Source organism: Pelodiscus sinensis, chromosome 31 (genome assembly GCF_052426305.1).
Source record: "Pelodiscus sinensis isolate ZL-2025 chromosome 31, ASM5242630v1, whole genome shotgun sequence".
Taxonomy (NCBI): domain Eukaryota; kingdom Metazoa; phylum Chordata; order Testudines; family Trionychidae; genus Pelodiscus; species Pelodiscus sinensis.
Window position 1 is genome coordinate 2,075,157 of NC_143082.1, and position 23,943 is coordinate 2,099,099.

The window sequence follows — 23,943 nt, forward strand, 5'->3', positions numbered from 1 at the left end:
TGGCTCCCAGCTTGTGCTCTAACCACTGCACCCTACTTCCCCCTCCCAGGGCTGGGAATAGAACCCAGGAGCCCTGGATCCCAGCTTGTGCTCTAACCACTGCACCCCACTCCCTTCCCAGAGCTGGGGCAGAGCCCAGGGACGGCTGTGGGAGCCTGGGGCTGGCTGAGCCATGGAGGGGGAGGCCCCCACTCCTGGGGGTCATACTCACAGCTTCAGGCTCTGGTAGTGCAGGGTGTAGGTGGTGTTGGCCTCAGGGCCAGGTGGGCTGGGCCAGCTGCAATTCATGCCCCCGCTGGGGCCCATCTGGTAACACGCCATCCCCGGGGGCGCCTCGGGGTCACCTGCACCCAAGCACATGGCAGGTGGCAGCTGCTGGGGGGCTGGGCGACTGGCTTAGCAGGAGTCGGAGCCCCCGCCCCCGCTGCCTGGCATAGGGAGGTGCCCCTCGCGCACTCACACGCCCCCTCCCCAGCTGTGACCTAGCCCAGCGCTTCCTGCCCAGCTCGGCTCGGGCGGGGCCTGGAGCCTTCCTCTCTCAGCCTGCAGCCGCCGCGGTGCCGTTCCCGAGAAGGCAGGAGCAGCAGCCTCTGCCAGCGCCCTGCCCCCACGCCAAACCGTCATAAAGCACAGGGTGCCAGCGCCCCGAGCGCAGCATGGGGGGGACCTCCATCCCCTTTTACACCCCCCCATGCAGCTCCTATGCGAGCAGTCAGGCCTGCTGGATGGGAAAGTCCGGGGGCAGGGTGGAGGGCGTGCTGGGGGGCAGGGTGGGGGGCGTGCTGGGGGGCAGGGGGGGGGCGTGCTGGGGGCGTGCTCCCCTCTGGATGGAAAGTCAGGGGGCAACAGGGGCAGGATGTGGGCTTGCTAGGGGGCAGGATGAGGGGGCGCGCTCCCCTCTGGATGGAAAGTCAGGGGGCAACAGGGGCAGGATGTGGGCCTGCTAGGGGGCAGCAGGAGGCAGGATGGGGGGGGCGTGCTAGGGGGCAGGATGGGGGTATCTTGAGGGCACTCTCCCCTCTGGATGGAAGGTCAGGGGACAGCAGGGGTAGGATGGGGTGTGTGCTAGGGGGCAGCAGGAGGCAGGATGGGGGACTTGCTAGGGGGCAGGATGGGGGGGCTTGCCAGGGGGTACTCTCCCCTCTGCTCAGTGCTGATCCCAATGTAGGGGCTGGGGCACTGCTGCGGGGGAGGGGAGGCTGGTGCAGCTCCTTGGGGTAGTTGCTGTCTGGTCCGACCCCCAAATCCTGGCTGGGGACGGGGCCTGAGGCAGAGCAGGGGTCTGATTCTGACAGCACCCGGCCTGGCTTTCCATCCCCGCCTAGGGACAGACTTCTGAGGAGTCCCTCCTGATTCACCCCCGTGTAAACGCAATCAGAACCAGGACGGGGACACCGAAACGGAGCGCTCACCTTCCTGAAACCCAAAGGTCTTCAGGGCCAGCAGCAAGAGCCACGCGGCCCGCCCTCTCCTCCGCATGGCGCCAGCTCTGCATGGGAGCGCAGAGGCAGCGGGTCAGCGAGCAAGGGTGCGAACACCGTAAGCGCCTCCCGCATCTCTCCACCCAGCAGATCTGGCCCCCTCCCTCTGGCTTTGCTGGAGCCCTCCTGGGAATTCCCGGGTCGAGTTCCTTGAGGTTTTCTAACTCTCGGATCATTCTGCCGGCTCTTCTCCAGCGGCCCCACCCCCTCCTGGAAGCATGGACCCGGGACCTCGCCCAGCAGCGGTCACACCAGGGTCAAACGCGGAGGGCAAATCACCTCTCGGCTCCTGTTTGCAGTTCTCCCGTTTCTGCGTCCTAGCATCGCCATAGCTCTTTCGGCCACCCTGTCCAAGCCCCAAGTCCTCCTCCACTTCCCCAGGGAGAGTCCCTGTCCCACTGGCATGGCTGAGTTTCTGTGCCCCGAAGTGTAACAGCCATTCAAAACTGGACACTTTGCTTCCCTCCCTGGTTTAGCAGTCCTGACCGCCCTGGCCCAGTGACCTGCCCCCGTGTTATGTGTCCGTTCATGGGGGAACTCTACCAGGGATTATTTGGGTTTTTTTTCCAGATCATTCATAACATTAAGTAGCACAGTAGGGCCAAAAGCTAGAGAGTCCGTCGGTGTCAGTAGTTAATTGCAGGGTTTAACCCAAATCATTTTGCTCCTAACTGCTCCTTGGGCATTTGAGTTAAATAGGCACCGTTTAAATAAACAAATCAGCCTTTTCCCTGCTCAGTTCACCCGCATCTCTGAGGGCACAGGCTTCCTAGCCATCGATAGAGTCTTCTCATGGCAAAGTGGGAGAGGAAATCCCAGAGTAGAGATTTGGCCCCACCGAAAGGGGAAGGGCTAGAGACACTAGGAAATCCAGACGGACTATGGGTTTAGTGCGGGAGTGGCACAAGTTCCACGGGGAGGGGCAGCAGGATCAAGCTCTGACACGAAGGTGAGATCTGGACGTGTGCAGCAAAAAACACTCCATAAAAAAGAGAAAAAAGCAACAAAAAAAACCCAACCCCAAGATGGGGGGAGACTGATGGGAAACAAACGACGCGGTGACAGAACAGAGGCGGCCTCTGACTCATGCCTTTCCACAGCCTCTGCTCGCTTTCACGCAGACAGCGCAGCCAAACAGCTGGACCGGAGCAGGGAGCTTAACTAGCGGTTAATGGAACAGTCGAGCAACCGCACGAATTCCTAGCGGTTACTCGACTATTCGATAGTCCCCGGGGGTGGGGCCGGCAGCCAGTGCGCTCCGGCCCCACTGCCGAGGAGCCCCCCGCCTCTCCGCACTGCCGCCTCTGCCTCGGGGTGCCAGGCGGGAGCTGGTCTGTGTTGAAAAACTAACTCCCCTCGCAGACCAGCTGCTGTTGCCCTATGCTGCTGCCTCTGATACAGAGGCATGCGAGGCAGCAGTGCAGGGTGGCAGCAGCCCCTGTCCAGGGGGCGTGTCTGAGCTCCTGGACCTGGCATGAGCCGGGCTGCCTGCCCCCTAATACACTTGAAATGCAGAGCTGCAGCAGGGGTAGGTCCCGGACCCGTCGCAAGCCAGCACTGAGCCGGGCTGCTGGCCAGCCTGCTAACAAATTTGCTGGTGGGGGTGGGCAGAACACATGCTGTCCATAGCATTAACCTATAGGCTTTTGCTTGTGGGTTAATTGACTCCACTGTTACACCCCTAGACTGGAGCCCGCTCGCATGAGCCCACCCCAGCGGCACTGGGAGGGGATCACTGGCCCATGGGAAAAGTTCCTTCCTGACCCCTAATCGACTCCAGCTGGAGGACTGCAAATGTCTTGGGCTAACGGCCCATTGGCCAGGACGGCTCCCTGGGATGCTCTCCTTACCCATATGTCCCAGCTGGCAGTTTGGACCCACCTTGGCTCCAATCGCCATTGTCTGATTCCCGGCCCCCCGCTGCTCTAACCACTAGGCCCCTCTGCCCTCCCAGAGCTGAGGCAAGAACCCAGGAGTCCTGGCCCCCAGCCCTCCATGCTAGACCCCACTCCCTTCCTTGAGACAGGGGCAAACTGCAGAAATTCTGACTCTCAGGCTGTTGCGCCTCTAACCATTAGTCCTGACTCCCCCTCCCAGAGCTGGGAATGGACCCCGGGAGACCTGACTTCCGGCCCCCCTCAGCTCTAACCACTAGTCCTGACTCCCCCTCCCAGAGCTGGGAATGGACCCCGGGAGACCTGACTTCTGGCTCCCCCTCAGCTCTAACCACTAGTCCTGACTCCCCCTCCCAGAGCTGGGAATGGACCCCGGGAGACCTGACTCCCGGCCCCCCTCAGCTCTAACCACTAGTCCTGACTCCCCCTCCCAGAGCTGGGAATGGACCCCGGGAGACCTGACTTCTGGCTCCCCCTCAGCTCTAACCACTAGTCCTGACTCCCCCTCCCAGAGCTGGGAATGGACCCCGGGAGACCTGACTCCCGGCCCCCCTCAGCTCTAACCACTAGTCCTGACTCCCCCTCCCAGAGCTGGGAATGGACCCCGGGAGACCTGACTTCTGGCTCCCCCTCAGCTCTAACCACTAGTCCTGACTCCCCCTCCCAGAGCTGGGAATGGACCCCGGGAGACCTGACTTCCGGCCCCCCTCAGCTCTAACCACTAGTCCTGACTCCCCCTCCCAGAGCTGGGAATGGACCCCAGGAGACCTGACTTCCAACCGCTCCCTTTCTCATGCCACATCACCCCCGTAACGTGGGCTTCCCGCTCGGGCGCCTCTAACCACTACTCCCCACTCTCCTCCCGGCGGCTGTTGCCCCCCTCTCCCGCGGCCGCCTCCCTCGCAGGACGAGCCAAACGAAGGAGCATCCGGAGAGAACTCCCCCCCCCTGCAAAGCCCCCCCAACACATCTGGATGCGGGAGCAGATGCCCCCCCTTAACCCTCCCCCTCCATCCTCCCTCCGGCTTGGTCCCTCCCTGCGCCCGGGGCTGGGACACCCGCGCACCTACCTGCGCTGGGAGTCCGGGGCCGCGTTCACACGACACCGGAAAGTCAGGCGGAGGACCGGAGCCGAGGGGGAGGGGAAGCGAAGCTGCCGGAGCCGAGCCGGGCTCGGAGAGAGGCGGCCGGCTGGCGGGGTCAGGAAGGAGCCTGCGCCTGAGCAGGAAGCGCGGGGGCCGAGCACACGCGGAGCGGACGCACCGGAACAAGCCCCCGGGCAGAGTCTGCGAAGTTTGCAGCGGCCCGGAGCCGGCGGGGCGTTTCACTTGCTGTGGTTCGCCCCTGGACTAGTGACTCCGCCCTGCTCTGCCCACTACCCCTCTCTCCCCTCCCCCCGCGAGTCCTGCTCGAACCACGCGCCTGCTCTAACCACTAGAGAACACTCCTTTCCCATTGCGGGAGCCAGAACCCAGGCGCCTGGCTCCCTGCTCTAACCATTAGCCCATACTCTCTCCCCACAGCGACCCGTTGAGTCCGGGACCCGTGCCGTACCAAACCACTTCAGGGCCACACAATGTTCCCGGGGCATCTCCTGAAGGGGAGTGGGGTCAATGGTTAGAGCAGGAGGCTGGTGGCAGCCAGGGCTTGGGGCTTTTATTCCCAGCTCCGATAGGAAGCGGGTGTCGTTACTAGAGTAGGGATTTGGACCCCAGGACTCTCATGCTCTATCCAGGCAGCAGGAGCAGAGTGGGGCTGAGTGGTTAGCGCAGGAGGTTGGGTACCCAGATGCCTGGGTTCTCTAACTGACTCCATCAGCCTCGCTGTTTTAAGTTTGATTCTCTAGAATCAAGTTGATTTTCAAGTTTGGGAAAAGTTAGTTCCCAAACTTTTCGGCATCACGCCCCCCTTTTTGATTTTTGAGAAACCCTCCCGCCCCCCCCCAATAGCAGCCAAACTTGTTGAGCACAACTTGGGGGGGCTGGGTTGCCTCGCGCCCCCCCTGGAATTTCTTCACGGCCCCCAGTTTGGGAACCCATGCTCTAGAAAGACCAGTGTTTCTCAACCATGGTACCAGTACCCTGAGGGGTACTCGAGAGACGTCGTGGGTGGAGGGGGGAATACGTCAACACAGCTGAAAAGTGGAAAAAACCGAATGTTTGTATTAACTTTTACAGCACTTCCTTCTTTTTGTGCTTTTTACGCCCAAACATTTCATCTCCTGCCCGGCTCCAATGAAGTTGTTTAAACAAACGTGTTGCAATGGGAGAAAAAAAATGTGTGTGTCTGAGAACTGTAGGTACTGGGGGTACTTCTAATTTTTTGAAAGGGGGCACTTTATAAGAAAAGGTGGAGAAACGCTGCTCTAGGCCGCCAGCCGGAGAATCCAAGCTCTGAGACCCTGCCCGGACCCTGGGGTCTGACTGCGCCTTCCTTTGAAAAGTCCTGTCTTTTCTCTGAGCCCAGCCAAGAGCCGCGGGGCCCCCAGCTTGTGGGGGGATATGTGGGGTGCATCGTGCCTAGGTACCCCCGTCACAGAGCAGGGCACCGCTGGGCGAGGGGCAGCGTGGAGGGCATCCCCGGAACATGGCTTTGTGTTATCAGCCCTGCTTAACTAAACACCCTCTGAGAGCCCGGCCAGCGTGGGGCTTGCCAGGGTTACCCAACCCGCGCTGGGTGCATCGATTGCCAGGGCGGGCCAGAAGGCAGCAGGCAGGTTTCAGGTAAGAGGAAACTCATTCCTGGAATTTGCCACAAAAAATCCCCCTGCAGGGATGCGAGGAAGTGTCCCCCAGGGCTCCCCATGCCAGGAACAGCCAGGGCACTGGCTGCCCCACTCCCAGCCCCTCCCTGCAGCGGGCACCACAGGAATGGAGCAGGGGCACTGGCTGTTCAGGGAGCGCTCGGGTGCTCCAGTCCCAGCAGGAGGCGCTGCAGGGAGCAGGGCAGAACAGCAGAGGGGGAGCTCAGAGCCCTCTCCCAAGAGGGCAGGAAAGCAAGTGTGGGCAGCTGGGGGAGAGCACCGGGCAAGGCCAGCCCCAGCAGGGGGCGCTCTGGGGGAGAGCCCCTGGCAAGGCCAGCCCCAGCAGGGGGCGCTCTGGGGGAGAGCCCCTGGCAAGGCCAGCCCCAGCAGGGGGCGCTCTGGGGGAGAGCCCCTGGCAAGGCCAGCCCCAGCAGGGGGCGCTCTGGGGCAAAGCCTCTGGCAAGGCCAGCCCCAGCAGGGGGCGCTCTGGGGGAAAGCCCTTGGCTAGGCCAGCCCCAGCAGGGGGCGCTCTGGGGGAAAGCCCTTGGCTAGGCCAGCCCCAGCAGGGGGCGCTCTGGGGCAAAGCCCTTGGCTAGGCCAGCCCCAGCAGGGGGCGCTCTGGGGGAGAGCCCCTGGCAAGGCCAGCCCCAGCAGGGGGCGCTCTGGGGGAAAGCCTCTGGCAAGGCCAGCCCCAGCAGGGGGCGCTCTGGGGAAGGGCCGGCCCCTGCAAAGTAGCTGGGATTTCCCAACCTGCGGGAACTTGCAGCCCAGAACCCTCAATCCAAGTCCAGCTCACGCTCTTAGTTTCTTTTGATCTTTTATTGAACCCCGGCTACAACCGCAAGAGGAGGCAAAGTGGGGGTGACCCAACTGGACGCGCGCGCGCGTGTGTGTGTGTGTGGTGTGGGGTTTGTCATCTGGTTCCTCATAAATCGAAACTCAGCCTCCAATCCCAGCATGCCCCAGGACCCTGGAGTTCATCTCTGCCCCTCCCCGGGGTGGGGGGCACCGCCAGCATGACAGACATTTCCACAGCCCGATCCCTGCAGTCCTCACTCGGGCAGGGCTCCCAGGTTGCTGAGCAGCTGCAGGGCAGGGAACTGTGGGTTTCTACTTTCAGCCACCATCCCAGGGCTGGACCCTCCGTGGGTGCCAACCGGCATGGCCCCGACGCCCGCTGCGGGTCGAGTGCCAACCTGCGGCGCCATGCGCTGCCCCCTGCCCGCCTCTAGCACAGGGAGCTGATCTCGCTCTTGCTGCACCCCCACTTGCAGCAGGAGGTGCTCAGCCCCGTCGTGACGTCCCGGGCGGCGCGCTCCAAAGGCCAGCTGTCCTCGGAGAGGCTGCGGCCCGGTCTGCCTCGCCACCTCTCGTGGTAGTCGGAGGAGAGGGGCAGCATCCCGGGCAGGCGGCTGACGTCCCACTCGCTGGAGGCAGCTTCTGTGGAGTCTTCCCCGCCAGGGGGGCCGCTCAGGATCTCGAGGTCACCTGCAGTGGGAGGGAAGGGGTTAATGTGCAAAGAGCAAGTGAGGAAGACCAGGGACCGCACCCAGGAAGGTTACAACTTCCTGTAGACGGCAAGGCGAGTTCCCCCTACTCCGGGAGCATTGACCTCTCTGCTTGAGTTGAAGGGAAAATCTCCCTCTTACTGGTAGCAGTATGGGGCCTATGACTCACAGGTGAGCCGTGCGGAGTCCAGCCAGCAGGGGTGGCCACACACCACTGACACTATTTCAGTCTCTGCCTTCTCGTTCTGATACGTGAGGGATTCTTACATTTTGGGGTTTTTTTTTGCCCCCTTTGAAACTATTTCAGGCTGGTCCTGGGTCCCCCTAGCAGGGCCAGTGGCTGAGCTGGAAATAGCAGCCAAGGCTCAGGCTAGTGCCTGAACCACCTGCCAACCCTTCGAGTCCCGCGGCTCACTGGAGGGGACAGTCCTGGCCAGCTACATCCCAGTCCTGCCACCTTTGCTGCCGGGGAAGGTAGCAGGGCTGGGTGGCACCGGGGCTCACAACACCCCCCAGCACCTCCAGTCGGCTGCAAAGGCCAAGAGGGGTTAGAGCGCCCCCTTCTGGCAGGGCAGCACCTGCCGCGGGAACAGCAGAGAAGTTCCAAGTAGCAAATCCAACCCTAACCCCCATATCCCTTGCTGGCCTCAGCCTGGCTCCTCTCACGGAGCAGGCAATAGGGATCAGCTCCTCTTCCTCCAGCTGACTGAGCCCATGAGGCATGGCAACCCCCATTCCTGGCCCTGTGTGCTCCCCATTGCAGATCTCCCTGGCCGGTGGGCGACGAGGGGGAAAGGGGCAGAAAATTCCCCAGGGGGAAAAAATTGCTGTTAGCCGCTGACTTCTCGCTGGAGCAACTCTGATCTGGGAGCTGCTGGGGGGGGGGGGGGTGTTAAGGTGGGACACGAGACCTGCCCTCCTGGGCGACCCAGGCTCCCTGTGCTGCCCCTACTAACTGAACGGTGACCCACAACCCACCCCTGCAGCGCTGGGGGAGCAGACAGTCACTTCTGGATGGTGCCTAAACAAAGCATGCTGCCCCCAATGTTTCCCCATGTCTCATCCCCTTCCCCACTTGCCGGGGAGTAAAGGAGGGACATGGAGCCCTGTTTTCCAGAGGGGGAAACTGAGGCACGGGGCAGGGGAGTGAGCTGGCAAGCTGCAAGCCAGTGGCAGAGCTAAGACTAGAACCCAGGAGTCCTGAGGCCCAGCTCCCCGCCCCGTGCCAACCAGAAGACCCTGCTCCCCTCCCAGTGGGAATCCAGGCAGGGACCCCCCCATCCTTCTCACCTGTCCGTCTCCAGCGGGAGCCCCCACAGGTGAAGATGACGGCCCGGATGAACTCCCGGCCGCACAGCTTGACGCCATAGGGTGGGTTCCGGCCCTCGGCCCCCAGCCTCAGTTCCCAGAGCAGCGTCCCGAACGCCAGGGCCAGGAGGAGCTTCGGCATGGCTGCTTGGCGTGGCGAGACGGGCGCCCAGGCCAGAGGAGCTCCCAGCTGCCTCCGGAGCCCTGCCGCGCCCCCCTTTATACCATCCCACCCGCTCCCCCGCCGAGGAGCCCTGCGGAGAGGCCGCACGTGGGGTGGCCTTTGGCCGCCGGCTCTGGCATGCTCTCCCCTGATTAGGCGGCTGAGTCGCTCGAGTGGCACGGCGAGACCTTTCCGGGGGTGCGGGGGCAGGGCAGGGGGCAGCAGCCCCGGGTGCCAGGGAGCGAGACGCTGATAACCTTTTCGCTGGCTATCGCCGCGCCGGGCGGTGGAGGGACACGGGGGGGCGGTGAGTGACAGGCAGCCCCCGCTGGCCCTCCCTGCGCTGTCTCTCCCGCTCGCACACTCCCTCCCTGCAGGGATCTGCCGTTCGCACCCCTCTGCTGTTCCCCCACTCCTGCAGTGAGGGCGGCCGGGGTCGGAGCTGCCCAGGCCGCACTGCCCGGAAAGTCGGACGCTTCCGAGAGCCCCGCTCCTTTGGGCTGGATTCTCCCCCCCGCCCACCTCCGGAGAGGATCATTAACCCCACTCTACTATGGGGGAAACTAAGGCACAGAGCAGGTCAGGAACTCTCCTGAGGTGTCTCAGGCAGCTGGGATGGAGCCAGGAGTCCTGGCTGCTTTGTCCCTCTCCATCCCTGGGGTCATTATGGGGACTTGCTGGTTCCCCTAGGCATGTGCATGGCAGACGGACCATTCCCTATAGGGAGCGCTGGAAGAAAGCGGCTTGTGAGGTGCTCACAACTGCTGCAGTCCCAGCCTCTCCCTGCAGGGGGCGCTCTAGGGAGCAGTGCAGGCTCCCAGCGGTGGGGGAGTGGCTCATGGCTACTGCAGTCCCAGCCTCTCCCAGCAGGGGGCGCTATAGAGACAGGACAGCAGCGCTGGCTGCGGGGGGGGGGGCAGATCCCAGGTTCTGCAGTCCCAGCCTCTCCCAGCAGGGGGCGCTATAGGGACAGGGCAGCAGCGCTGGCTGGGGGGGGCAGATCCCAGGTCCTGCAGTCCCAGCCTCTCCCAGCAGGGGGTGCTATAGGGACAGGACAGGAGTATTGGCTGGGGGGGGGCAGATCCCAGGTCCTGCAGTCCCAGCCTCTCCCAGCAGGGGGTGCTATAGGGACAGGGCAGGAGTATTGGCGGGGGGGGGGGGGGCAGATCCCAGGTCCTGGAGTCCCAGCATCTCCCAGCAGGGGGCGCTATAGGGACAGGGCAGGAACACAGCAGGGGGCGCTATAGGCAGTGGGGCAGGAGTATTGGCTGGGGGGGGCAGATCCCAGGTCCTGCAGTCCCAGCCTCTCCCAGCAGGGGGCGCTATAGGCAGTGGGGCAGGAACACAGGCAGCCACAGGCGAATCACCCCACTCTCTCCATTCTCCCCAGCAATCTCATTCCTTCAGCGCATCCCCCGGCGCAGGCGCCCGCGCAGCGCCCCAGACAGCAGGAGCGGCAGCGACCTTTGCTTATCTCCTTTCAATTACGTCCTTTCTCCCGTGGGCGCGCGAGGCCTGGGGCCGTGCGGCAAATGCCAGGGGCCAGCCTGCGGCGCAGAGATAACCCTGCCTGCAGCGCGGCACCGGCCCTGCCCTGCCAGGTGACACCTGTCACCATTTCAAACTCCCGAGCAGCCCGCACCCTCCCCCCTCCACCTGGGCCACGAGCCGCAGCTCCCTGCACGTGGCTTATTCTCTGGAGACCAAGGAGCCAGCCTCAAAGTTCCGCTTTCCCCAGGCTCGTGTGCCGTTCGCTCTGCAGCAGGCTGGGCGCATGGGAAGCTTTTGGCACGGGGGCTGGAGCGGGGAGGAATCAGCCCACATACCCTGGGGGGTAACGACAGGGGTGTGTGAACGGATGATCCATGCACAGAGGGAGTGGGGGGTGGGCTGGTGCACCCCAGTGCACTATACCGGTAAGAAGATGGCAGTGGGAGGGCGATGCAGGTGGAGATGCACATGGGCCCCAGGCAAGCGCCTGCCAGCAGCGTGGGTGGGGTTCCCAGCCTGTCCTGGACTGACGGCTGGGCGAGGCAAGCCCCAGCACCGTCCCTGCCACCTGAGGTCCCACCTCTGTTGCCCAGGGCCCCCGTGGGAGCCAAGCCGCCCCCCTTCAGAGGGAGGCGCACAGCCCTAGCCGTGCCCCTGCTCTACCTCCAGCACAGGGAGTGCAGGCCGTACGCAGCCCCAGCTCTCCCTGGCCCCGGGAGCATGGGGATGGTGCGTGGAGTGCAGCTCCAGCCTTCCCTGCAGCACAGGGACGGTGGGCGTCTTCTCCAGCCCCAGAGCATAAGTGGTGCCTGGTCCCAGCTTCCATGGCAGGCCTGAAGCCCCAGGAGACTTCGGGGGTGGGGGGGAGACAGGCTGGCAGCTTAGGAAGTCATTGCCTTCCCTTGCCTCTTACACCCCCACCCCTGCCTGCAGGCACTGTCCTCCCACAGCCATAGCCCCCATTGGGCCAGGAGCAGGGTGGGAGTGGGAAACTGACGGGGGACTGGCCCAGCCTCTCCTCCCCCTGCACACAACCCCCAACGCTCTGCCCCACAATGTGACAACGGCACCTCTTAGAAGTTTCAGTTACTTTTACCCCTGGGAGGAACTCTACCCCGCCCACCCCACGGAAAACACCCTTGAGCCTCTGCCCTCCACCGACCGCCTGAGACTCGACGTCTAGAGGCATGTTGCACACAAGCTGCAGACCAAGTCAGCCCTTGCCCCAGCAGAGCTACGGCCACTCCACAGCAGCCTCTTTGGATTTACACCCCCTCGCCGAGAGCGGGGCTCACCGAGCAGCTCAGTTTTCAGACTGAAGGCAAGAGCCAGAGCGGGGATTTGAACCTGCGATGGCAGGATGTGTCACACCTGCTACTGGCATGCCCTGAACCCGCTCCTCCCTTGAATACTAGCCATGCTGCATGCATGAGTCAGGCCTTAAAGTATCAATTCAGGATTCATAGGCTAAGTCTACACTGGTGCTTTCTAGCGCTATAAATTTCTGGCTTGGGGCACAGAAAACCAGCAAGTTACAGGGCTGTAAAGCACCAGGGCGAGCCAGGCTACAGCATGGAGAACCACAGTCCCCACAGTGTTAGCTGCTCCCTTCCTGGAGGTGGTTCACATGCAGCGCTGGGAGACTCTCTCTGTGCTTGTGCTTTGGCCACATTTTCAGCTGTGCTCTAAACTTTTAAGTGTAGACAAAGCCTCGGAAACAGCTTCAGAGGGGGAGCTGAGTTAGTCTGTAACAGGAAAAACTTCAACAGTCTAGTAGCACTTTATAGACTAACAAAACACTTAGGCTGCGTCTAGACTGGCATGATTTTCCAGAAATGCTTTTAACGGAAAAGTTTTCCATTAAAAGCATTTTCGGAACAGAGCGTCTAGATTGGCAGGACGCTTTTCCGCAAAAGCACTTTTTGCAGAAAAGCCTCCGTGGCCAATCTAGACGCGCTTTTGTGCAAAAAAGCCCCAATCGCCATTTTCGCCATCGGGGCTTTTTTGCGGAAAACAAATCTGAGCTGTCTACATTGGCCCTTTTGCGCAAAAGGGACTTTTGCCTGAACGGGAGCAGCACAGCATTTCTGCAGGAAGCACTGATTTCTTACAGTAGGAAGTCAGTGCTTTTGCGGAAATTCAAGTGGCCAGTGTAGACAGCTGGCAAGTTTTTCCGGAAAAGCGGCTGATTTTCCAGAAAAACTGGCCAGTCTAGACACAGCCCTAGATGGTATCATGAGCTTTTACGGGTACTGCCCATTTCTTCAGATGACGGGAGTGTTGGATGTCCAGAACCAAGAATAAACGGAGGAAGAAGGGGGGGGGGCGGGGGAGGAGAGGCAAAAGAGGCAGTGGGTAGAAAAGTTTCAAAGGGAAAGCAGAGCCAGTCTGTAACAGGAAAAACAGCTTCAAGGGGCAGCCAAGTTAGTCTGTACAGGTAAACTGAAAAAAACAACAAATAGTCTGGTAGTACTTTGTAGACTAATAAAACATGGAGATGTTATCATGAGCTTTCATGGACACAGCCCACTTCTTCAGATGACTGGAGCGTTGGATGTCTAGGAACAAAATAAATAGGGGGGGAAGGAGGAGGAGAATGGAAAATTGGGGGAGGAGCGGAGACAAGAAAAGGCAGTGGGCAAAAAATATATCAAGGGAAAGCAGAGTCTATAAGCACCTAAAGACTAGATAGTCAAAGGGGAAGATAAGAACCATTAATTAGCAAACAGAGTCAGGAAACACTTAAAGACTGATGAAACAATGATATTCTTCAAAGACAAAGAACCATTGTCACTCTCATTGTTTGATAGGTAGGTAATGACCTAGTAGTCTATTAGCACCTCAAAGACTAGATAGTTCAAAGAGGCTGATAAGAACCATTAGTTTGCACTTGGAGAGGAGGAGTAACAACAGATTCTACACAGAACCATTGGTGTCAAGAACCATTGGCACCTTCATTGTGTGCTTGGTTGATAATGTCCCAGCCATCCAATATGGTGATTTAAACCATCTGCACAAGAATTAAACGTGTGAATGAAGTGGAGTTCCAGTCCTTCTCTGTGTATTTGGCTTGTGGAATTGGTCTGTAACAAAACAGCAACTTTTGGAGATCCCTTGAGTGTCCAAGGAGGTTAAAGTGTTCCCCAACTGGTTTTTGGGAGTTCCCTTTTCAGATATCTGATTTGTGTCCATTAATTCTTTGCCGTAGGGACTGTCCAGTTTGCCCAATATATATCGCAGTGGGGCATGGCTGGCATAGACCACATTACTGGATGTGCAGTTAAATGAGCCTCTGATTTGGTGGCTGAGGTGGTTAGGTCCAGAGATGAATTCCTTCATTGTCCATTTCAGCCGACAGGGACAGGATGGAAAGGGCTCAGAAACGAACGTTGACAGAGTGACCGGGGTCCCTACGGGCCAGGCTAAAGCACACAGGCAGAAAGGACCTGCCATGCTCAGTGGGAAAGTGGCAGGATCACTCTGTTTTCTGGAGGCCCCTATTGCCAGCCTCAAGATTTCAGCACTGGTGTGGTTTAAAACATAAATGATTGCAGAGAGAAGCCTTTGGAATGGGACCCAGCTGCAGATGACCAGACACTAAGGCAAGGGGCAGCTGCATAGAGCCTTAGGAAGGAAAGGATACGGTAATGACTGCAGAGAATCTTATTGTCCACTGTCGACCATTTGTGTATTTATTCTTTTCTGCAGGCCAAGTCAGCGTAAGACGTTGCCAGGTCAGTGCAGGAGCATAGCCCTCACTCTGAACAAGGCTTAATGGTGGCACATGGAGCAGGGAAGCAAGAGTCCGGCCCAGCGGCTTGGAGAAGTGCGTGTATCTCAGTGGATTGTTCCCTCTGAAACCTAATGATGGCTCTTAAAGGGTCAATATTGACAATAATTGCAGTGCTCACAAAAAAAGGGAGATACTGGAACCTGATACTATCTCATGTGTTCCTTTGACTTGAGAGAGAGAATACACATTCTGGGGCAGGAAGCATCTTTCTGGTCTCTCTTTGTATAGGGCCCAGCATGATAAGTTCCTGGCCTACGGCTGCAGCTCCTGGGGCTACCATAACAGCAGTCTTTCTTCCCATTGTCCAGTTTGACTCCTGACTATGCTAGGACAGACCAGAGGGCCAGCTAATAGCATCTGCCTTGCAGCAGAGCTTAATAGTCGGAGAGTCTCCTATGGGACCCTCTTTATGACAGCGACTGAATGCCTTGCAATCTCTTAATGCATTGATCTCGCCAAGCCCCTGCGAGGGAGGGCAGTGTGAGTAACGCCCTGGCACAGATTGGGAAGCGAGTCCTGGCCCGTTGCCAGTGGTCACACAGGGAGGCTGCAGCAGAGCAGGAAACGGAGGCAGCAACGCCCAAGTTCTCAGGTAGCAGCCTCACCCCTGCACCGTCCTGCCTCTTCATGCAGGCGGGAGCCGTGACGAGCATCCCAGGCACACGGGATCAGAGCAGCAGCCTGCCTCGAGGGGCCCCATCGCCCCGGCCGGGCATGCCGCAGGCACAGCTTTCGGGCTCTGCACTAGTTTAGGGGCACACCAGTGAGTGACATCACCACGGCTGCCATTACATCACTGTGGAGTTTTGCAATACCCGCAGGAAGCGCGGTGTGACATCATACCACGAGCAGTGACGTCACGGGATCAAGGCAGGAGAGGGACAGCGGCCCCTCCAAGCCGTAGCAGAAGCAGGCAAGGTAACGCTTGGCCTCTGGTAGACAAGGACTACATTTCCCATCACGCCACGGGCGCAGAGCGCGCACGCGCACTTGTCCCACCCTGGGGCGCGGTTCTACGATCCCCAGACGTTGCTTACCAGACAGCTGATTGACGAGGGCTGTAACCAATCGCAAGCCGCCAACTCCCTGACTGGCCAATCCCAACCCGCCTCCTCACCCCCCCCGCCCTTTCCCCAGACAGACGGCGGAACTGCCTAATCAGCGTGGAGTCAAACGTGGAGAGGAGCCAATCAGTACGCGTCCTGCCCAACAGGCCAATCCCATCCAGCGTGGGAGGCGGAACGTGATCTGAAGGGCACGGCCTCCAGCCAACCAGAGCGAGCGCGGTGCAGAGCGACAGCTAGGCCACCCAATGGAACGGCCAGCTCCGACCAATCACCTCAGGGGCCTCCCTTCTCCCCCCCTTCGGCCCCGCCCGCAGCCGAGGTGGGTAGCAACAGTTGCCCCGGTGAGGGAACACGGAGGGCGCCATAGCCACCGTAGTCGTGGCGACCAGGAAACCCGGCAACAACAACAACAACCGCCGCGAGCGGACCCCCTCCCCCCCGCCGGCTACGCGAGCCCCGCCAAAATCCCGGCCCCGCCGCGGCCGATGAGCGGCGGCTCCGCCCGAGCCCGGCGCGTCGGAGCCTGAAGCGAAGCGGCCTCCGCGGGGCGGCGGGACCGGGCCGCGGGGAGGGACCGTGAAGGTGGGTCCGACTCGAACCCCCCCCTCACAAAATGGCTGCTGGGGGGGGGGGGGCGCGCCCCGGGGGGGGGGGCACGCGGCCAGGGGGAGCCTCGGGGCCGCCCGCGCCGGAGGCGCCGCCCTCGCTCGACTGAGGGCCGGCCGCTGCCCCGGGATTAAGAAGGGCCCAGGCCCGGTGGGCGGGGCTTGCCGTGCTCCCCGGTGATTGGTGGGCGGGCGGGCCAATCAGAAGAAGCGGGGCGCAGGGGGCAGCCAATGGGGTCGCGGAGAGGGCGGGGCGCCGCGTGGGGGGGGCTACGATGGAGACCCCCGTGCCCGCCGATCTGGGGAAGGGGGCGGGGCTTCCCTGTGATGTCACGGCCTGTGTGACGTGTCAGGCCGATGATGTCATAATGTGAGGTGGGATGGTTTCCTCACCACTGTCTCGTGGTGACCTTGCACGGCCGCTCCTGGTGAACTACCCCCCCCCCCCCCCCCCCCCCGGCTGGCCATGGTGGGTCCCTGGTGTCGTCACGAGGCCTTGCCTGGCCAGCCGGGGGGGGGGGGTAGTGCCGATCGAATCACGGGGCGCCGATGCCACGGGGGTCACGAGGCCGGCCCGTGGCATCTGAACCGCTGTGCCCCGTGCAGAGAGGGCGGTGCGCCCGCACGGGCGATGGCGGCAGAGCACCAGTGTCGCAGGGGCAGACGATGCAGCGTCACATCCCGGGGACCCATCTCGGAGGGGTCCCCGTGCTAGTCTGAGTCTGCAAAAACAGCCAGGAGTCCTGTGGAGCCTTTCAGACTAACACATTTGTTTGGGCATAAAGTCAATCTCTTGGTCTTTAAGGTGCTACAGGGCTCCTCGTTGTGTCCATAATATCGCTGTAAGTTATCAAACCCCTCCTGGCCAAAGGGGGACTTGCCACAGAGCAGCATTGTGCCACGAGAGGCGACGATGATATCTTACCTCGATAGCCATCGTGTGGAGTCAAAAGGGGACAGGCAATGACAGTGCCCCTTTGGAACATCCACTCCACGAGGCAGCAGGCTGACGTCCCAAAGCGCTATCATGCCGTGGGTGACAGGTCACTCTTGTGTCAAAATGCCATCAAAGCTGCCGTTGCTCATGCTTATGTAAAATGTCATTGTGACTGTGTTAAAGCGTTATTGTGCTGTCATACTGTGGCACTGGGAGATGACAACATAGCATCAAAATATCACCGAGGAGAGACATCATGATCACATTTCCCAGGGCCCGGAAACAATTTCCAGACCCAGAAATGTTCTCAGTAAATTGAATCCTGTCAACAAAAGTGGAGCAGTTCACGAAAATTACGGCTAGGGACCATTCAACAGGGAACTTACTTGCTCTGTGGTGCTAAATTACCCACTCCCTGGCTTTACATATTCAGTAGGGGGTGGATTTGCACCTTTTATATGTTTTCCTGTGGTTCATGTGACTGCTTCATAACTTTATTATGATGCTGCGTTTATCTTGGTGTGTCTGTGAGTCCTTTGTGTGACTTGCCCATTGGCTTCTTTCTGGGCATTTCTCAAATAAATTGCAAGGGGACAAGTAAACAGGGAGGAGGGAGATGAGATGAGGCTTGGAGGCAATAGCTACTAGGAGCTGTATAGATATTGTTCAGTTTAGATTGAGTGAGAAGGAAGAGGAGGATCTTAAGCTGCAAAAGGTGAGATACAGGAACTAATCTTGTGAGGTGTTGAGTGCCCGCAACGTCTTTTGAAGCCATAGGCAGTGCTCAGCACCTTACAGGATTACACCATCTAATCAGAGATCTTTGCTGTAGATTTGTCATTCCAAAAGCCGAGAGAGTTTGAATCCATTCCTGTCATCCATGCCCTTTTGTATCAAACTGGCCCCAGCCAGTGTTGACTGGTCCCTTTTAAGCAAATCACATGTTTTGTGAAGACATTCCAGTACTTTATACAATGCATGTAGAGGGGAATCTAACTGGGAAAACAAAGTGCTGCTTTGATTACCATGCTGCTGTGTCAAACAAGAAAAAGAGACAAGATGGAATAGACCATTACTTTGATCTTGGGTGAAACAAATCTGTCGCTATAAAGGGTCAGTGGAGGAGCTGTGACCCTTTGTGTCATTAAATACTAAAATGAATACAAATAAAGGGGCACACACAGGTTAAAGATAATATGTTTTTAAGTGCTGTTGCCTTCCTTTGGAAAGGAAGGGTTTTGTGATCAAAGTACTGACTGTCTAGAGTTCTGGCTTCTATTTCTAGCTATATGAGAGACTTCCTCTTTGACTTCAGGTAAACCATATTAACCTCCCTGAGCCGCAGTTTCCTCCTTTATAAAATGAATATAATGACACCCACTTCCCAAAAGTGTTAAGAAGTTTAATTCATAAATGGTTACAAGGGATGGTGTGGTAGAAGTACAGAATATTATTTCCAGAGGCTGTGTTACTCATCACACCTTCAGTGAATAAAATGAAGATAATTTACAAATCAGATTCACTTCTCACTATTGATGCTGGGTCCAGGGCTGAATCTGGCCAGTGAAAACAGACTGGCCGCTTTCACTTTTATTTCTTCACCAATTTCATTTTCCGGTTCTTATGTCAGAACTGTGAGGAGGGTGGCCAGTGGAGCTTTTGCTGGGTGGTCCCCTCCTTTGTGTAGCAGAAAGGTTCTCGAGCATCTCTGTGGGACTTGTAAGCACAAAGAGCCCCTTGAGACCGGTCCCCCACCGTTATGAAATATGAGATTTAATCTTGAGGCTCGGGCTGCTAGCCCAGGGTCCTGGCCAGATTCCTGCTCAGGTGATTCCATGCTGCCTCCGGCATTTCAGCTGGATATGGGCTTCTTCGCTCCTCCTGTAGCCTTGCTGTGTGCTGTTAAACAGCTGCCATGTGCCCCCTTCCCCCAGCGATGGCTGCATTTTAGTGATAATGCCAACGTATAACGTGCCTGCCGGTTTGATAAGCTCCTTGGCATTCAGGAGAAGGAAAAGGCCTTACAGGCACATGAGATAGTTTTGTTGTTTGAGCTCACTTGGATCAGTCAGCTGAAGTTTGATACTTGGAAAGATAGTGGAACAAATTATTTAATAATCAGTTCGTAAGCACCTGGAGGACAATAGGGTAATGGCCAGCATGTATTTGTCAAGATCAAATCATGCCAAACCAACCTAATTTCCTTCTTTGGCAGCGTCACTGGGTTACCGGATGGGGGATGCAATAGACATGATATATCTGTATTTTAGTAAGGCTTCTGACACAGTCTTGCATGACAGTCTCATAAGCAAACTGGAGACCTGTAGTCTATCTGAATTGTACTCAGAGAGTACTTATCACTGGTTCATTGTCAAACTGGTAAGAAGGGGGGACGTGGCACAGGTCTGTCTGGGGTCTGGTACTGTTCAATATTTTCACTAATGACCTGGTTAATGGAGGGGTGTTTATGCTCATAACATTGGCAGATGACACCGAGATGGCAGAGATTGCACGCCTGAGAGGAAGGGATTAGAATTCAAAATGGCCTTGAGAAATTAGAGAATTGGCCTGAAATCCACAAGATAAAAGCCAGTAAAGACAAGTGCGAAGCACTGCGTAGGAAGGAAAAACCAAATGCACAGGTATAAAACGAGGAGTAAACGCCGAGGTGGAAGTACAGCTGAAAACGGTCTGAGGGGTAGAGTGGATCACAGGCTGAAATATGAATCAACAGTGCGATGCAGTTGCAAAAAGCTAATTCAGTTCTGGGGTGGTGTTAACACAAGTGTCCCATGCAAGGCACAGGAGTTAATTGTCTTGCTTTGCGTGACACGGGTGAGGCTTCACTTGGAGGCTTTCACTTTAAGAAAGATGCCACAGGAAAGTAACAAAAGTTTAAATAATCTGACCAGTGAGGACAAAATAGAGACCAGTGGACGTTCTTCGTTTTGGAAAGGCCAGTGGAGGGGAAGCCGTCTAACGGTTTCAGGTATTGGGGGAGCCGTGTTAGTCCGTTTCAGCAAAAGGGACAAGGAGTCCGGTGGCATTTGAAAGAGGAATACGTTTATTAGGGCATTAGGGTGTAAGTTTTGTGAGCTACACCTCAGTTCCTCAGATTGAAAACATATGCCTTAATGTCCTAATAAATGCGTTAGTCTTCAAAGTGCCACGGGACGGGTAAATTCAGGGCTGTTCGAAAGAGGATGGTGATCAGTTGTTCTCCATGACCACTGAGGGTAGGACTAGCAGGAGGGCTTGGTGCTCAGCATGGCAGGTTAAGGATAGATGTTAGGAAAAAGCTCTCTGACTATAAGGATAGCGAAGGACCGGAACAGGCTTCTACGGGCTGTTGAATCCCCATCCTGGGAGGATTTTAAGAACAGTCAGGACACAAATCTGTCAGGGATGGTCTAGGGCAGCGTTTCTCCACTGGTCTGTGGACCCACTCTGAGAAAGCTGCTAACTGGCCGCTCCGGTTTGTTTCTTTACTGGCTCCGTGGTTACTGGCTCCGCAGCCACCGAGCCTCACAGCTCCCCTTGGCTGCACACAGTGAACCGGAGCCAATGGGAGCCCCAAGGCGCTGTGGCTGCAGAGCCAGTAACTAAACACGCTGGAGCGGCTGGTAGCAGCTTTCTCAGGGTGGGTCCGTGGTCACTTTGAGAAACACTGGTCTAGGTTTTCTTGGCCCTGCCTCAGGGCAGGGGGCTGGATTTAATGGCCCTCTTGAGTTCTGTGATCCTACGAGATTAAACCATTATGCCTAGCGCAATTCAGGATCATTGTTTAAACAGGCTCCAGTCCCGTCTACCTCACAAGACCCCCCCCATCCTGGCCGTTGCCCCCACCCAGTAGGAAGTGGAATGTGAACAAGCCCTTTGCATGGTGACTAGGAATTGGCCTCTGCTCACAGGGGTCACTAAAGAAACCCCAGGTGCTGGCAACTTTTGGTCACTACCAATCTAGCCTGGATTGGCACCAGCAGCCTAGAACTGAGCCCTAGAACCAGCCAGTTCCTCCAGCACAGTGCAGCTGGGTTAGAACGTCCCTCTCGTTCCTGGTCGTCACTGAGTCTCCTGGCTGTGTCCGCCTTCTCTTTCGTTTTGTGGAGAGGAAGCTCTCTAAGCATCCTGGTGCTTTAAAAAACGCACCGTGCAAAGGTCGCCGCAGCCGCTCTAGGTGCAGACCTGCGAGATGCAGCCTTTGACCAGGGCATTCAGTGTCCCTTTGCTCTGGGGGAGGAGGACAGTTGACTGTAATCGGATGCCCTTTCCGAAGGTTTTATGTGCCTGATTTGAGTCTGGCCCTCTTGCTCTGCAGCATTCGAAGAATCAGGATCTTGTACCAGGCCTGGTCCTCAGAAGGGGCCATGTGCCCACATGGAAATGTGGGTTCTTGCCTTTTGGAGACTCAGGCCCCGGATTTACTTGCTGGGATGTATCTGGGGGTGGGAAATGGATCTAAAACCAGACGGGGTATTTCCAAGCGGGGCATGTTCCTGAAGGAGTGACCAAGGGAACTGGCACAGTTGGATTGGGCCTGGGGCCGTAAGCTGAATGCTGCGGCTGTGCACGGGCAGTGGCTGGAATGTGATCTTGGTTATCGCGGTGCGGGTGGTACGTGGGAAATGCCTGGCTAGCTGCGTGTGCCATGGCCGCAAAGGATCCCGAGGTCTACCTCCCAGGAATGGCAGAAAAGAGAGGGCTTCTCATTGGCTCAGAAGCTCTTCACGTCTTCACTGAGAGCTGCGGATTTTAACTAGGTAATTGTCTCCTCCCCCACAGGAGGCTAGAGGCCTCACCTCCCATTTTACTGATGGGGAAACGGAGGCATGGGGCTGGCTTGTTCAAGGTCACAGTTGGCACAGAATCCTGACATCTTGACTCTTCAGAGCACACACCTCAGAGCAGGGAAGAGAAGCAGCTCAAAGCTCTGCTTTAAGAACTGGAACTCCTAGGGAATAGTTTGCTCGTTCCGATGCTCAGACTGCTAAGCTGTCCCTCCCAGCTGTGGTTGTGACGGCACTCGGAACTGCTGCTGGGCGAAAGGGCCGTCGCCGGCAGCTTTTGAGGGCATGTGTGCGAGCGAGTGACAGATTTCAGAGTATTGCCTGATCCTTTTGAAGGGTTAATACTAACTGTGTTGCTTGCCAGTTGATATTGATTTACCAAGCGGGGGCTAATAGGGTTCTCCTCCCAGGGTCCAGCTCTGCAGAATTGAAACTGACAAATTCAATATCTTGTTGGGAAACTCGGCAAAGACTCTCCCCCTGAGGGCAAGGCCAAGCCTTAAAACAACCGGCAAGGCCTAGAAAGCTCTGAACCATAGTCACAAACAGCAGCAGCTCTGTAGGGGACAGTTCTTTGGTGTCATCCCTGGCATGTGCTCAGAGACCTGGATCTACCCACAACCTTCCTTGAGGACCTGGCAGTGAGAAGCAAAGGACCCGTTGGCATGCTCAATGGGGCTGACGGTCTGGAGCCCCTACACCCCAAGATTGGCGGTAGATAATAATGGGAAGCTGAAGGGTTGGAAACCTCGCCCCTCTTCCGTGGAGGCGTGGTCTATAATGGGGCCTGAGCCCAATCATGAATATTCATTCACATGCCCAGCCTTCCGTGTCCATATCTAGCTTCCTCAGTCAATATCAGGGTGCCCCCATCTATAGGCTAAGATCATAACACCTTTTAGCTCATTATCATCGAGGTCACCTATTGCTAAAGCAAGTTCATGGTTAAACACCTGCCAATAAGTCTGTCCTGAAATACCCAAGCCCGGCTCGGTTTAGCGGTCCTGAGGTTGCCTGCATGGCTATCAAGCAGTTCCTTCTCCGGAGCAAGCTGTTCCGCGGTCCCCAAAACCTAGGGTAACTGTCAGGCCGCTTGCTCCATGCTAAGGGCCACGGGCCTGTTTTCCTTACGCTAACCTGCTCGAGCCGGTGTCTTATAGGAGCCTGTGTGTTACCTGCAGTACTGCTGAGTCAAACAAAAGGCTGAGGTAGCTGAGTGGGAAGCCACCGAGGTGGAAGGAACAAGGAGAGCTGTGATGGGAGAGACATCTGGGAGGCGTGGAACTGCCCTCCCCCGGGCAAACAGGGCTGGGAGCTTTGGCAGATCAGAGTGCACATGAAAACTATTCTGGAAAAGCTTGCAGGCAGACTCCAGGGAGTCCTGAGTCCTCTCACTCGGGAGTCCGGGCTGTGGTCTCAGAGGCATCCGCTGGCCGCAGCACATGATTCTTATTACTCCTCCCTCTGACACCTTTGTGTAGGAGCACGCAAGCCCGAAGGGCTGCCGTCTGAGCTCCGGCCTTCTCTTTAGCCGAGCCGGAAATACTGCTTGGAGCATCTTCATGCACCTCCTCAAAGCACTTCCTGTCGGAGGATCTCAACTCGTTCGACTAAGATCAGGCCTCAGGGGGGTGGCTGTGTTAGCCTGTAACTTTAAAAATAACGAGTAGTCCTGTGGCACCTTAGCCCTGGTCTGCACTAGGGAGTCATTTTGAAATAACTCCCCTTATTTTGAAATAACAAGCGGAGCGTCCACACTAGCAAACCCGTTATTTCGAAATAAGGGGCTGGTTATTTTGAAATACCAGCTCCCGCTTTCCACGAGGAATAACGCTTGTTTAGGAATAGCGGTCGTGTGGACACTCCACTGCTGCTGTTTCGAAATAACAACTCCCCAGAGACATTCAAAGTAATTCCTCCCCAGCGCTTCTGGGGAGCTAAGTCGAGGTAGCTCATCCACATTAAGGGAGCCTGCCTTGGACTAATTTCAAGGCTTCCCTATAGTGTGGACGCGCTAATTCACAATAATTGGGAGTTATTGTTTTGAAATAGTTTCCGAGTGTAGACATGCCCTTAGAGACTAACAAAAATATATCTAGTATCATGAGCTTTCGTGGGCAAAACCCACTTGCTCACGTGTGCTTGAGTGGAAAAACAGGGGGACT

At 57.5% G+C, this 23,943-nt stretch overlaps 3 protein-coding genes across 11 annotated transcripts in view; 1 reads left to right on the forward strand and 2 right to left on the reverse strand.

The window, feature by feature from the left end:
- The window catches only part of IL27RA (interleukin 27 receptor subunit alpha), a 14,339-nt gene extending 9,603 nt beyond the window's left edge, over positions 1–4,736 (reverse strand). For 2 of the 3 annotated variants that reach the window (XM_075917151.2, XM_075917152.2), the window contains exons 1-3: positions 4,447–4,736; positions 1,413–1,489; positions 212–344 (exon numbers count right to left, since the gene is read on the reverse strand). In XM_075917151.2, the coding sequence (XP_075773266.2) occupies positions 212–344; positions 1,413–1,479 (200 nt within the window). In that variant the 5' untranslated portion in view covers positions 1,480–1,489; positions 4,447–4,736. The remainder of the gene's footprint in view (positions 1–211; positions 345–1,412; positions 1,490–4,446) is intronic. The other variant, XM_075917150.2, reaches the window with a different exon arrangement.
- A 2,192-nt stretch (positions 4,737–6,928) lies between these two features.
- On the reverse strand, positions 6,929–10,108 carry RLN3 (relaxin 3). Its single transcript, XM_006113766.5, has 2 exons — positions 8,918–10,108; positions 6,929–7,607 (listed from the first exon to the last, which is right to left on the reverse strand). The coding sequence occupies exons 1-2, from the start codon at positions 9,075–9,077 to the stop codon at positions 7,348–7,350; spliced, it is 420 nt and encodes a 139-aa protein (XP_006113828.3). The 5' UTR covers positions 9,078–10,108; the 3' UTR covers positions 6,929–7,347.
- Positions 10,109–15,693: 5,585 nt separating this feature from the next.
- RFX1 (regulatory factor X1) overlaps positions 15,694–23,943 on the forward strand; it is a 47,202-nt gene continuing 38,952 nt past the window's right edge. For 4 of the 7 annotated variants that reach the window (XM_075917138.2, XM_075917140.2, XM_075917143.2 and 1 more), the window contains exon 1: positions 15,694–16,031. The gene's annotated coding sequence lies outside the window, so the exon portion shown is untranslated. The remainder of the gene's footprint in view (positions 16,032–23,943) is intronic. The other 3 variants (XM_075917146.2, XM_075917141.2, XM_075917142.2) reach the window with 2 other exon arrangements.

What these genes read in the sequence shown, in the direction of transcription:
- RLN3 (XM_006113766.5), bottom strand. Translation starts at nt 9,077, where the DNA reads ATGCCGAAGCTCCTCCTGGCCCTGGCGTTCGGGACGCTGCTCTGGGAA. An exon ending in CTCCCGCTGGAGACGGACAG is followed by an intron (nt 7,608 to 8,917) that starts GTGAGAAGGATG and finishes CTCCCACTGCAG; the next exon opens with GTGACCTCGAGATCCTGAGC.